The sequence below is a fragment of the Miscanthus floridulus genome, chromosome 10, assembly GCF_019320115.1.
Source record: "Miscanthus floridulus cultivar M001 chromosome 10, ASM1932011v1, whole genome shotgun sequence".
Taxonomy (NCBI): Eukaryota; Viridiplantae; Streptophyta; class Magnoliopsida; order Poales; family Poaceae; genus Miscanthus; species Miscanthus floridulus.
The window spans coordinates 128,595,865-128,608,860 of NC_089589.1; the positions used below are offsets into that span (position 1 = coordinate 128,595,865).

At 46.7% G+C, this 12,996-nt stretch overlaps 1 protein-coding gene across 1 annotated transcript; it reads left to right on the forward strand.

Moving 5' to 3' along the window:
* Positions 1-5,682: 5,682 nt before the first annotated feature.
* LOC136487199 (L-type lectin-domain containing receptor kinase IX.1-like) lies at positions 5,683-8,747 on the forward strand. The gene is made up of 2 exons (XM_066484325.1): positions 5,683-7,229; positions 7,862-8,747. Exons 1-2 carry the CDS (start codon positions 5,743-5,745, stop codon positions 8,559-8,561), a joined length of 2,187 nt encoding a protein of 728 aa, XP_066340422.1. The 5' UTR covers positions 5,683-5,742; the 3' UTR covers positions 8,562-8,747.
* Positions 8,748-12,996: the final 4,249 nt, after the last annotated feature.

The window sequence follows — 12,996 nt, forward strand, 5'->3', positions numbered from 1 at the left end:
ACGGTCGTAGATATGCAAAGATCTGCATACCTCGACCGTATCTCTTTCGAACGGGAGACGCCTAACTAGGCTACGTGACCATATAAAACATGCATGCAAAGGAGGAGGGGGTCATACCTAGGGTGGCGATGGAGTCAGGCTAGCGGGCAGTGGCGTGTCGGTGCAGTGGCGAGGCGATGCGGTGCAGGCAGACCAGCGCCGACGAAGACGATCGGGGTCGTCGAGTCCCTCCCACGGTCCTTCTCCTACATAAAAAGGCAATAGGTTAGAATCCATTGAAAATTTCGGTAGCACCTCCCCTGCATGAGGAGGTTTCCAAAACCTGCAAAACATAGACGCGATGGCCAACAACCACATATATACCAAACATAGGCACAAGGCCAACAAACATATATACCAAGACGAGCCATGTACTTTAGTTCTCTTTCCATGTAGATGAAAGTATCGAAGTAGTACAACAAGTACTACTACCACAACACTAACACTACTACTACTAACACTACTACTATCACTACTTACTACTAACACTACTACTATTAACTACTACTACTTACTAACTACTACTAACACTACTAAGTACTACTACTAACTACTACAGGTGTAGGGCATACCTTCGCGACGAGAATGGCGCACGAGGGTCGGCGACGATGGCGGGGACGACCGCAGCGGCGTGAGGGTCGACGGGCCTAGGCTGCACCTTCCTTCTCCTCTCCTTCTCCTTCTCCTCCTCTCTTCTCCCCTCCTCTCTCTTCTCCCCTTCTTCTTTTTCTTCTCCCTGCCTCCTCCTCCTCCTCTCTCTTTTGCAGTGGCGGCGGGGTGGCGCGGTGGCCGGGCCGGGGTGGCGTGGTGTGGCGCGATGGGCGGGGCGGGTGGCGCGGTGGCTGGGTCGGGTGGCGCGGTGGCCGGGGTGGGGTGGCACGGTGCTGGGCCGGGTGGCACGGTAGCCGGGGCGGGGAGGCATGTGGCCGGCGGCGCGGCTGAGGGAGAGAGATGTGGAGGGAAGAGAAATGATGGTATTGACAACGTGCTCGAAACTTTTTCAAAATTTTCCACAGCATACGCATACGATACGGTGACAACTCGACAAGTTTCATGATTTTCGGAATTTGTTCGCATTTTATACAATTAAAAAACCACTTCGACGCAGGTTGGCGGCGTTGCCGCGTGAGCAACGTTAATCGAAATTTCGAGACAGTTCCTGGATTTAGCCTAAATTTACACTAAGAAACAAGGATAACATTTTTTGAACGAATGTAATCCATTATTCGATGCACCTGCAGTTCAACTTACATTTTCTGGAAAATTCAACAAAACAAAATAACTATAGAAATATGCCAAAATGCAATGAAATGTCCTAAATTTAAACATGTTGTTTGTGGTGGTGTACTAAAGCTTAAAAAAAATTGGTGGCAAAAAACAAAAAAATTATTTTGCCGAGTGCCTAGGGTTGGCACTCGGCAAAGTAAATTCTTTGCCGAGTGCCAAACGGGGCACTCGGCAAAGAGGACGCCGCTGGATGCCCGTTAAGCCCTACCAATCTTTGCCGAGTGTCTGCCTTTGCCGAGTGCAGGTCTTTGCCGAGTGTCAGGAGCAAAGGCGTCTTTGCCGAGTGTCATATTTTGCCGAGTGCGGCGCTCGGCAAGTAGGTCTTTGCCGAGTGCCCGAAATTTGGCACTCGGCAAAGATTTTTCCACTCGGCAAATCACGTGTTTCCCATAGTGAATCTCTCATGGTTGTATTTAATTTGATATAGGATTAATAGATTGTTAACATTAACTTAGATCGTGGATGTCATAATCATTAGAAAATAAAACATACATGACTAAAATATTATAACCCTTAAATTTCATGCAAAGGGAAAAAATAAACTCATACATAGTATTTTCCTTTCTCGTTTTCCATAGACATTTGATTGTATTTTTTTCCTTCCATTGCAAATTTGCAATACTTGAACATATTTGGCAGTAGATAGACAACCACCCAGGTAAGATGGGAGTCGTCCTTTGGTGTCCGCATCATCATCAGTGCTTCTTCCATGAGCTGCACTGATGGGCAAATAAAAGATCTGAGGTCTTCAGCAGGTGTCTGCCAGTACGCATCATCAATAGTCGTCTTGACAGTCTCAATTGTTGTTTTTAGAACAAAAGTGGAAGAGATAAGAACCATAGACTACGACTTTGACCTAGCTCATCTCTTGACTCGAAGTCACGGTCACCCCAACCGAGCCAGTCAATAAACAAAAGGCATATAGCCATCCAATCCAGACGAGCCATGTACTTTAGTTCTCTTTCCATGCAGATGAAAGTATCGAAGTAGTACAACAACAAGTACTACTACCACACTAACACTACTACTACTACACTACTACTACTACTACACTGCTTACTACTAACAATACTACTAACTACTACTACTACTACTAAGTACTACTACTACTAATACAGGTGTAGGGCATACCTTCGCGACGAGAATGGCAGCGACGAGGGTCGGCGACGATGGCGGGGACGACCGCAGCGGCGTGAGGGTCGACGGGCCTCGGCCGCACCTTCCTTCTCCTCTCCTCTTCCTTCTCCTCCTCTCTTCTTCTCCCTCCACCTCTCTTCCCCCTTGCTCCCCTGCCTCCTCTCTCTCTCTCTTCTGTAGTGGCGGGCGGGGTGGGCGGTGGCCGGGGCGTGGTGGCACGGTGGCCGGGCCAGGGTGGCACGGTGGCGCGGTGGCCTGCGGGGTGGCGCGGTGGCCGGGGCGGGTTGGCGCGGTGGCCGGCGCGGCGGCTGAGGGAGAGAGGGTGAGAGGGAGAGAGAAATGAGCATGGTACGTGACAACGTGCTCGGATTTTTTTAAATTTTCCACGCATACGCATACGATAGCGGGCGACAACGCGACAAGTTTCATAATTTTTGGAATTCATTCGCATTTTATATACAATTAAAAAAACCACTCCCCACGCAGGTTGGCGGCGTTGCCCCCCGTGAGCACGTTGATCAAAATTTCGAGACAGTTCCTGGATTTAGGCCTAAATTTACAGTAAGAAACAATGATAACATTTTTTGAACGAATGTAATCCATTATTCGTTTGCAACCTGCATGTCAAACTTATATTTTCTGGTAAAATTCAACAAAACAAAATAAACTATAGAAATATGCCAAAAGGCAATGAAAATGTCCCAAATTTAAACAGTTTTTGTGGTAGTGTACTAAAGCTTAAAAAAAATGTGGTGGCAAAAAACAAAAAAAAATTATTTGCCAAGTGCTAGGGTTGCACTCGCAAAGTAAATTCTTTGCCGAGTGCCAAATGGGGGGCACTCGGCAAAGAGGACGCCGCTGGATGCCGTTAAGCCCTACCAATCTTGGTCCGAGTGTCTGCCTTTGCCGAGTGCAGGTCTTTGCCGAGTGCCCGAAATTTGGCACTCGGCAAATCACGTGGTTTCCCGTAGTGAATCTCTCATGGTTGTATTGTAATTTGATATAGGATTAATAGATTGTTAACATTAACTTAGATCGTGGATGTCATAATCATTAGAAAATAAAACATACATGACTAAAATATTATAACCCTTAAATTTCATGCAAAGGGAAAAAATAAACTGATACATAGTATTTTCCTTTCTCGTTTTCCATAGACATTTGATAGTATTTTTTTCCTTCCATTGCAAAATTTGCAATACTTGAAACATATTTGGCAGTAGATAGACAACCACCCAGGGGTAAGATGGGAGTCGTCCTTTGGTGTCCGCATCATCAGTGCTTCTTCCATGAAGCTGCACTGATGGGCAAATAAAAGATCTGAGGTCTTCAGCAGGTGTCTGCCAGTACGCATCATCAATAGTCGTCTTGACAGTCTCAATTGTTGTTTTTAGAACAAAAGTGGAAGAGATAAGAACCATAGACTACGACTTTGACTAGCTCATCTCTTGACTCGAAGTCACGGTCACCCCAACCGAGCCAGTCAATAAACAAAAGGCATATAGCCATCCAATCCAAGACGAGCCATGTACTTAGTTCTCTTTCCATGCAGATGAAAGTATCGAAGTAGTACAACAACAAGTACTACTACCAACACTAACACTACTACTACTACTAACACTACTACTATCACTGCTTACTGCTAACAATACTACTAACACTACTAACTACTACTACTAAGTACTACTACTAACTACTACAGGTGTAGGGCATACCTTCGCGACGAGAATGGCAGCGACGAGGGTCGGCGACGATGGCGGGGACGACCGCAGCGGCATGAGGGTCGACGGGCCTAGGCCGGAACCTTCCTTCTCCTCTCCTTCTCCTTCTCTCCTCCTCTCTTCTCCCCCTCCTCCTCTCTTCTCCCCTTCTCCTCTCTTCTTCTCCCTGCCTCCTCCTCCTCTCTTCTGCAGGGGCGGGCAGGGTGGCACGGTGCCGGGGTGGGGTGGCGCGGTGGGCCGGGCCGGGGTGGCGCGGTGGCCGGGGCGGGGAGGCACGTTGGCCGGCGGCGGCGGCTGAGGGAGAGAGAGGTGAGAGGGAGAGAGAAATGAGCATGGTAACGTGACAACGTGCTCGAACTTTTTCAAAATTTTCCACGGCATACGCATACGATACGGCGACAACTCGACAAGTTTCATGATTTTTGGAATTCGTTCGCATTTTATACAATTAAAAAAACCACTCCCACGCAGGTTGGCGGCGTTGCCCCATGAGCACGTTGATCGAAATTTCGAGACAGTTACTGGATTTAGCCTAAATTTACAGTAAGAAACAAGGATAAACATTTTTGAACGAATGTAATCCATTATTCGATGCACCTGCAGTTCAAACTTACATTTTCTGGAAAAATTCAACAAAACAAAATAAACTATAGAAATATGCCAAAAGGCAATGAAAATGTCCCAAATTTAAACATGTTGTTTGTGGTAGTGTACTAAAGCTTAAAAAAAATTGGTGGCAAAAAACAAAAAAAAAATTTATTTTGCCGAGTGCCTAAGGTTGGCACTCGGCAAAGTAAATTCTTTGCCGAGTGCCAAATGGGGGCACTCGGCAAAGAGGACGCCGCTGGATGCCGTTAAGCCCTACCAATCTTTGCCGAGTGTCTGCCTTTGCCGAGTGCAGGTCTTTGCCGAGTGCCCGAAATTTGGCACTCGGCAAATCACGTGTTTCCCGTAGTGAATCTCTCATGGTTGTATTTTAATTTGATATAGGATTAATAGATTGTTAACATTAACTTAGATCGTGGATGTCATAATCATTAGAAAATAAAACATACATGACTAAAATATTATAACCCTTAAATTTCATGCAAAGGGAAAAAATAAACTGATACATAGTATTTTCCTTTCTCGTTTTCCATAGACATTTGATAGTATTTTTTCCTTCCATTGCAAATTTGCAATACTTGAACATATTTGGCAGTAGATAGACAACCACCCAGGGTAAGATGGGAGTCGTCCTTTGGTGTCCGCATCATCAGTGCTTCTTCCATGAAGCTGCACTGATGGGCAAATAAAAGATCTGAGGTCTTCAGCAGGTGTCTGCCAGTACGCATCATCAATAGTCGTCTTGACAGTCTCAATTGTTGTTTTAGAACAAAAGTGGAAGAGATAAGAACCATAGACTACGACTTTGACTAGCTCATCTCTTGACTCGAAGTCACGGTCACCCCAACCGAGCCAGTCAATAAACAAAAGGCATATAGCCATCCAATCCAAGGGGATTGGGTCTCGCAGTGCACCATATGTGAAGCATTCTTTTTCTTGCCAAGCTCCAACGATGGCTTGCGCGAGCTCATCAGGCCCCTTATATTCTCCCGCTTTCATGTGGCTCTTCTACTGCTTCTTCGTGCTATGCCTGCACGTACATTCATCGTCATCGGTTTCATTCAGCTACAACTTCAGCAACTCAACTGATGACCCCTGCGGTCTCGACATCGTGTGCCATCCCGACGCCGAGTTCGTGAGAAGCAGAGGTATCGAGCTGACAACGAACCTCCTATCCGAGTTAATTAACAACCGCACAGGTCGAGTGTGGTACAAGTATCCAGTGCCGCTGTGGGATGAAGACAGCGGCGAGGCGGCAAGCTTCACCACTAGTTTCTCCTTCAACATCACCCCGACGAACTTCAGCCAGTACCAGCAGTGCCACAACTGGTCATCTCGAACGGGCGACGGGATGGCCTTCTTCCTTGCGCCTTGGCCTTCTAACCTGAGCAGCGGCGGCGGCGTCCTGCCCAATGCAGACACAACGTTTGGCGGGTACCTCTACCTCTTCAACAGCAGCAACTATTTGGATGCGACGGGTGACGGTCGGGTTGTTGCCGTTGAGTTCGACACGTTCTCTGGCGGTAACAACTGGTGGGACAACAGCTCCAGCCAGCACATCGGCATTGATATCAACTCCATCAGGTCCGTGACGACCACAGATACAACGGGGATGAAAAATCTCACGTCCCCCTACACCAAGGCCGCCATGATCAGCTACAACAACTTGACCAAGAAGTTAGCCGTCGACCTGCATATCAACGGCACCCCATACCGCGTCAACGCGAACGTCAACCTTACAGAAAGCTTGCCGAAGACAGTGGCCGTCGGCTTCTCTGCATCAACCGGAACCTGCGTCGAGCTACACGAGCTCCTGTCTTGGTCCTTCAACTCCACACTCCAAGGACCCAAGGCGAAGGTGCTCAAACCGGGGCCATCAGCGAAACTACTACTCCGGGTACTAGTTCCTGTAGCATCTCTCCTTGTTTGTGCTGCAGGTGTGGGTCTTCTCATATGGAGAGAGATGCGTCCAAGAAATGCCCAGCCACGACAACAAGGGGCCGACAGCGAGGAATCCGATGAGCCAAACAACGGTGAGGTGGCTGCAGCCTTCGAAATGACCGTGGCTGGGCCAAGACGTTACAACTACCGTGATCTCGCCGCTGCAACCGGTGGATTTGCGGAGGAGAATTTACTCGGGCGAGGGGGATTTGGCAGCGTGTACCAGGGCAGCCTCCCCAGTACTTCTAACGAGGATGAGATCCAAGGACAGCAGCAGGTAGCCATCAAGAAGTTCTCCTCAGAGTCATCGTCTCAGAGCCGGAAAGAGTTCGAGGCTGAGGTAATGATCATAGGCCGTCTTAGGCATCGCAACCTTGTGCGGCTGCTAGGCTGGTGTGATAGCCGCAGAGGTCTCTTGCTTGTCTACGAGCTCATGCCCGAAGGAAGCCTGGATAAACACATCCATAGCGCGGACAGAATCTTAAATTGGCCCGAGAGGTACAACATGTTGCATCCTGTCCTTGTTTTAGTACTAATTATAATACCCGTTATAGCTATATCTTTTTGGCTTCACTATTCATTCAACCATTACTCCTGATGAGCAGGGTTAGAGCATATATATAGTAGCAGAATTAATACTGGCTTCATATTTACCACTTACAACTAATCAAAATTGTTTACCTTTGCGCACACTACTTTCTCTATATATGTTTTTACTAGCACAACAATATAATACCCGTTAGATACTTCAAGATCTTTGTTCTGACCTAATACAAATATTTCACCATATATTTTTTATAGACTTCTTTTCCCTTTGCATCACACCACCATGTACAATACATATTTGTTGCCTATTATTTCTACAAGCTATAGGACTGATGGAACAAAATTCCAGCTTCTACCATCCGTGGCTTTTTAGGACTGATGGCTCGATGTTTCTGACTTTTATGAGGATATATACGTGTAGTATAGGATTTACCTTTTTTCTGCATGTATCTTGTGAATATTAAGGTGGAAGGTCGATCCTCAACGAATTATTAATAGCAAAATTTTGCATGAACGCATTCAGTGGTATTAACTAACCACAAAGTACAAACCATTGGTGATATTTAAATTTATTAATATTATAGGTACAAGATCATTTTGGGATTAGGCTCAGCGCTGCACTACCTTCACCGAGACTGGGACCAACGCGTTGTGCACGGTGACATCAAGCCGAGCAATATCATGCTTGACTCGTCCTACAACGCCAAGCTGGGAGACTTCGGTCTCGCACGCCTCGGTGACCATGGCACCGGCCCACAGACGACGGACCTGGTGAAGGGAACCATGGGGTACATCGATCCAGAGTTCGTCAACACGCACCGCCGAAGCACCGAGTCAGACATCTACAGCTTCGGCGTCGTCCTGCTGGAGATCGTCTCCGGCCGGCCACCCGTGGACCGCTGGGATCCATCTTTCTCCCTGCTCAAGTGGGTAGAGACCTTGTATTGCCAAGCCGTTGGCCGCATCCTGGACGCAGCTGACGCACGGCTGCGGGGAGACGAAGCCCACGACCGGCAGATAGAGCGCGCTCTGCTCGTGGGGCTCTGGTGCACGCACCGGGACCCCGAGCAGCGCCCATCCATTGCGGAGGCCATGCAGGCCCTGCAGTCCGAGGAGTGGAAGCTGCCGGCGCTCTCGTTACACATGTACAGCAAGCTGTGGACGTCGCCATCTGCTGGCATCGTTGCCTCCACGGGCGTCGACTCTGGTGTCTCCGGCAGCTCCTTCTCTAGCGGCGTCCGCTCGGCAGACACCGCTGGGACGACGACAGGCTCGTCTAATTAATCGTTTAAAATTTAGCGGTTCCGCCACCGCATTCCACGTGGTAGTAATTGTGTCCAGTTTAACTAAACAGCTTCTTGTGGCTGCTACCTGGTAGGAGTCTACATGTACTGTATGTAGTTGATCATTCTCTGATGATTCCTGTTCAAGTTTTTTTTTTCCCGTTTCACAATATATCTGTTTGCGACAGCTGTGCTTTCTACTCCACGTACGTACTGGCAGATGAAGCAAGTTTCAGCTTCGTTTTACTACTTGTGTCCTGCTCGATCCTGCTAGAACGGTTTAGCTTGCCCTTAGATTGCCGCTATGGTTATTATTATATATAGTCCGATTCATACACGTCTTAGTAGGACTTAGAACATGATTGAGTAGCACTCGAATTTACTTTTGATACCATTCCAAAATACATTATATCTAGGATTAATTCTATATGATATATATATATATATATATATATATATATATATATATATATATATTATTGAATATTTTACATGAGTCCCGTTACGGTCGACATTGGGTTTCGGAATCGTTTCGAAATTTAGTGGGTCCGCCACCGCATTCCACGTGGTAGTAATTGTGTCCGGTTTAACTAAACAGCTGCTTGTCGCTGTTCCCAGCGACAAGTTTCAGCTTGTAGTTGATCAATCTCTGATGATTCCTGTTCAAGTATTTTTCTCGTTTCACAGTATCTCTGGTTGCTACGGCTGTGCTTTCTATACCAATCTCTGATGATTGGCACGTGAAGTAAGTTTCAGCTTCGTTTTATTACTTGTGTCCTCCTGGATCCTGCTAGATCGGTTTGCTTATCCTTACATATATATATATATATATATATACATGTTATTGGGAGCTTATTGGAAACCCTAGCCCAACCAGTCATCAAACCGAACCACCCCACTAGCCCAATAACCCACCCACTGATCCACTAGGCCCACCTTCTCAGGCCCTATATATTCCCCCAAACCCTAATCCCCACCACCCCACCCCTGGCCGCCACCCCCAGCTGCGCGCCGCCCCTCCCGCGACCTACGGCGGCACGGCCCCACGCCTTCCCCCGACTTGCAGCGGTGCGGCCCCTCCCCTCCTCGACCGGCGGCGACGCGGCCCCGCCCCTCCCCCAACCTACGTCGCCGCGGCCCCACCCTCCCCGACCGGCGACGGCATGGCCCAGCCCCTCCCCCGACCTGCGTCGGCACGGCCCCGCACCCTCCTCCAACCGGCAACATCGCGGCCCGCCCCCTCCCCGACCCGTAGTGGCGCCCGTCTCCCGCCGGCAGAGGCGGTCCTTCCCCCGCGCACGCTTGGTTCCCCAGAGAGGCGAGTCCCTGGAGCTCGAGCTCAGGAAGGCCGGCTCGATCTCCGCCAGTGTGTGGCCTGGTCGAGCGATGGCGGACCGGTGTATGATGTATTCCACGGCGGCGGCGCTCGGTGCGACTCGGCGGTGGTGTCTGGTGGCATGGATACAGTCAATATGTTTCCTGCTGAGAGATGATTTTTACGTGATTGCTTAACACTTTTTATGCCTTCTAGAGCGGATGTTTTACGCTTATCCTTGATATAATGTGAATGAAATTGAAATCTTAATTTTTGAATGCATAGAAAATGCATACAAATTTTTTGGATGCATATAAATTGTTTGTATGGTTTTATGCGACTGCCTGTTCATGATGTTCGTGCTAGCTCGTAACTTGCTTCTCCGTTGTATACTCTCCAAATAGGATTTTTATTAATTTTACCTTGATTGTTTATGCTTCACTAAATTATTATGACCATACATTGAACATAAACTGTGATTGGTTTCTTATGCTTGTGTTCATAAGTTTCTATGCATGGCTAAATTGTACATTGATATGTATTCTATACATTGTTACAACAAATTTGTATACATTGTTGGAGCAGTTATCTGTGCACTTTGACACAATTATATACGTAGTTAGAGCACCTTTCTATGCATTGTTAGAACACTTCGACATACATTGTTGGTACACAATTCTATACTACACTAATTTCTATGCGGTAAGAAAATTAGTTTTAATTTACCGAACTACTAATTTTCTATACAATGTCAGTGCCAAAAACATTTCTACGCATCTTGACCATTGATTCTATGAATCTGATCGTACATCACGTGCTATTTTTCAAACTTCAAATCTTGGAGAAGACGAGATCGTCTCCATGTTCTATGAATTGTTCCCATGTTAATTATACATCCCCATATTATGAAGCATGATGTTGGTGTAGGCAATCACGGTTGGGTCAGGTGGAATGTCCATCTCATAGGGAGGTTTTACGTGGTAACAAAATTAATTTTTATTCATTGAACCACTAATTTCTATGCATGTCATCGTCAAAAACTTTTCTGCGCATCTTGACCAGTGATTTTATGCATCCAATCGCCCATCACGCGCCATGATTCAAATTTGAAATTTTGAAAAAGACGAGGTCATCCCCATGTTTGTATGCTCTCGCTCACAAGATTCCATACGTAGACGGAAGCATAATTCTCTATATCCTAATGCGCAAATTTATGAATTTTGATTTTTAAAAAAAAAAATTCACAATGGATCTTAAATCGTGCACAAAAAAGTCAGGAGTTCAATGGTGAAAACTGTTTTTGAATCGGATGCTTCGTTGAGAAATTATAATAAAAAAACAAAAGAGATTAGGTTTGGATGCGTACATGCATACATGTGTCAGCTGTCAAGTTGTGTCAGGTGGAACATCCGGCTCGCGAGAGAGGTTTCTATGTGGTAACGAATTAATTTTAATTCATCCAACCACTAGTTTCTATGCATCCTCGCGACAAAAACTTTTCTGCGCAGCTAGACTAGGGATTTTATGCGTCCGGCCTGCTAGGGTCCCCACCAGTGCTCGCGCGTCAGCCCCGTGGACCTGACTGGCTTTGCTGGTTGGGGCTCTCTATTAGCTATTAGGAGCCCAAGGCTCCCAATAGTGGGATATATATATATATATATATATATATATATATATATATATATATATATATATATATATATATATATATATATATATATATATATATATATATATATATATATATATATATATATATATATATATAACTACTGTTCTGCAACTGACTATAGAATAACTTATTCCGTAGTCACTTTGAGTTACGATAATTACTATGCTAATTTACGAGATTATAGTAACTCCTTACTTTGTCATTTACTATAACGTTACGGTAAATATCCCTATGTGTTAACTATCGTAAATATGTATTCACTTTATGGTAAATTAGTATATAAAATTATCATAAATAGAGGTGGGTACAAAATAACTTATTCTGTAGCTTGCTATTGAATATAATCTCCCTATATATAAGGAGCTCTGTCTCTCAATTAAGACGAAATAATTTATATAAAAGATAAGGTAACCAAAACAGATGCCAAACACAGGGCACACGAAAGGCTTACCCACGAGATGAGGTAGAGTACAAACACTGTCATGAGTCATCATTGCATAGCATGGTTGCATAGCAGCCAACAACTCCGATTTTCCATAGCAGACCACACACGACCCACCCATCGACAGGCCCAAAGCAAGAGGCCGCTACAGGTCATCGTTGCCAAGCTCAAGCAAACCACGAAGGGCAGCTCTCACTCCCTATCTCAATCCCACGCTTCGCCCCCAGCGGTGGCAAACCTTCCAAGTTGAACCCCAGACTTCGAAGAAGGGGGGCTCGCCTCATGTCATAGCTGCCGAACCACGCCCCGACGCAGCAGCTCCGACTTCACGCTGCAAGCCCTCCTCCATACATCAGCCAGGTGCCGAGAAGCGAAGAGCAACCACTAAAGGTGACAACAAAGATGCGATGATTTTCCAACAGCAACGCCTTCAAGAAGGACGCGATGCCGATGGCACCACCGTCGCTTGTCCAAGAAATAGACTAGGCTTTCACCCTTGGAAGACAATGCTAGAGAGGAAATGACGCCCCCAGTAGGGAAAGCGACGCCCACAGGCGTCACTGTCGCCAATCCTTTCGTCCTAGGAGCCCTCTAGCAAAAATGTTGGGCCAAGATGCCGAGCCCCATGCCTGCCACCACCACCGCCGTCGCTGTCCTGCTGCCCCATAGAAGCCCCCTTCAGAGGTTTGTGCGTCGCAGCTGCCGCATAGTTGTTTCGGCTGCAACCCCCCTCCGACTGGGCAACGCGTGGAGCCAGACCTGACTCTGCCGCACGCGTAACAACACCGTAGGCCGAAAGCCGTTGCCAGCTGCCGTCGCTGCTGAGCTCCACTACCAGCTGAAAGGTCCTAAATGGCTAGAGGGGGGTGAATTGCCTAATAAAATTTTCTACAAAGCACTAGAGCCACTTGATTAGTATGACAAATGGTGAAAGCAAGTTTTGCTCTAGCTCTACTTTGTGTTGCAAGCCACCTATCCAATATGCTAGTGAGTTATAATCTCTATGG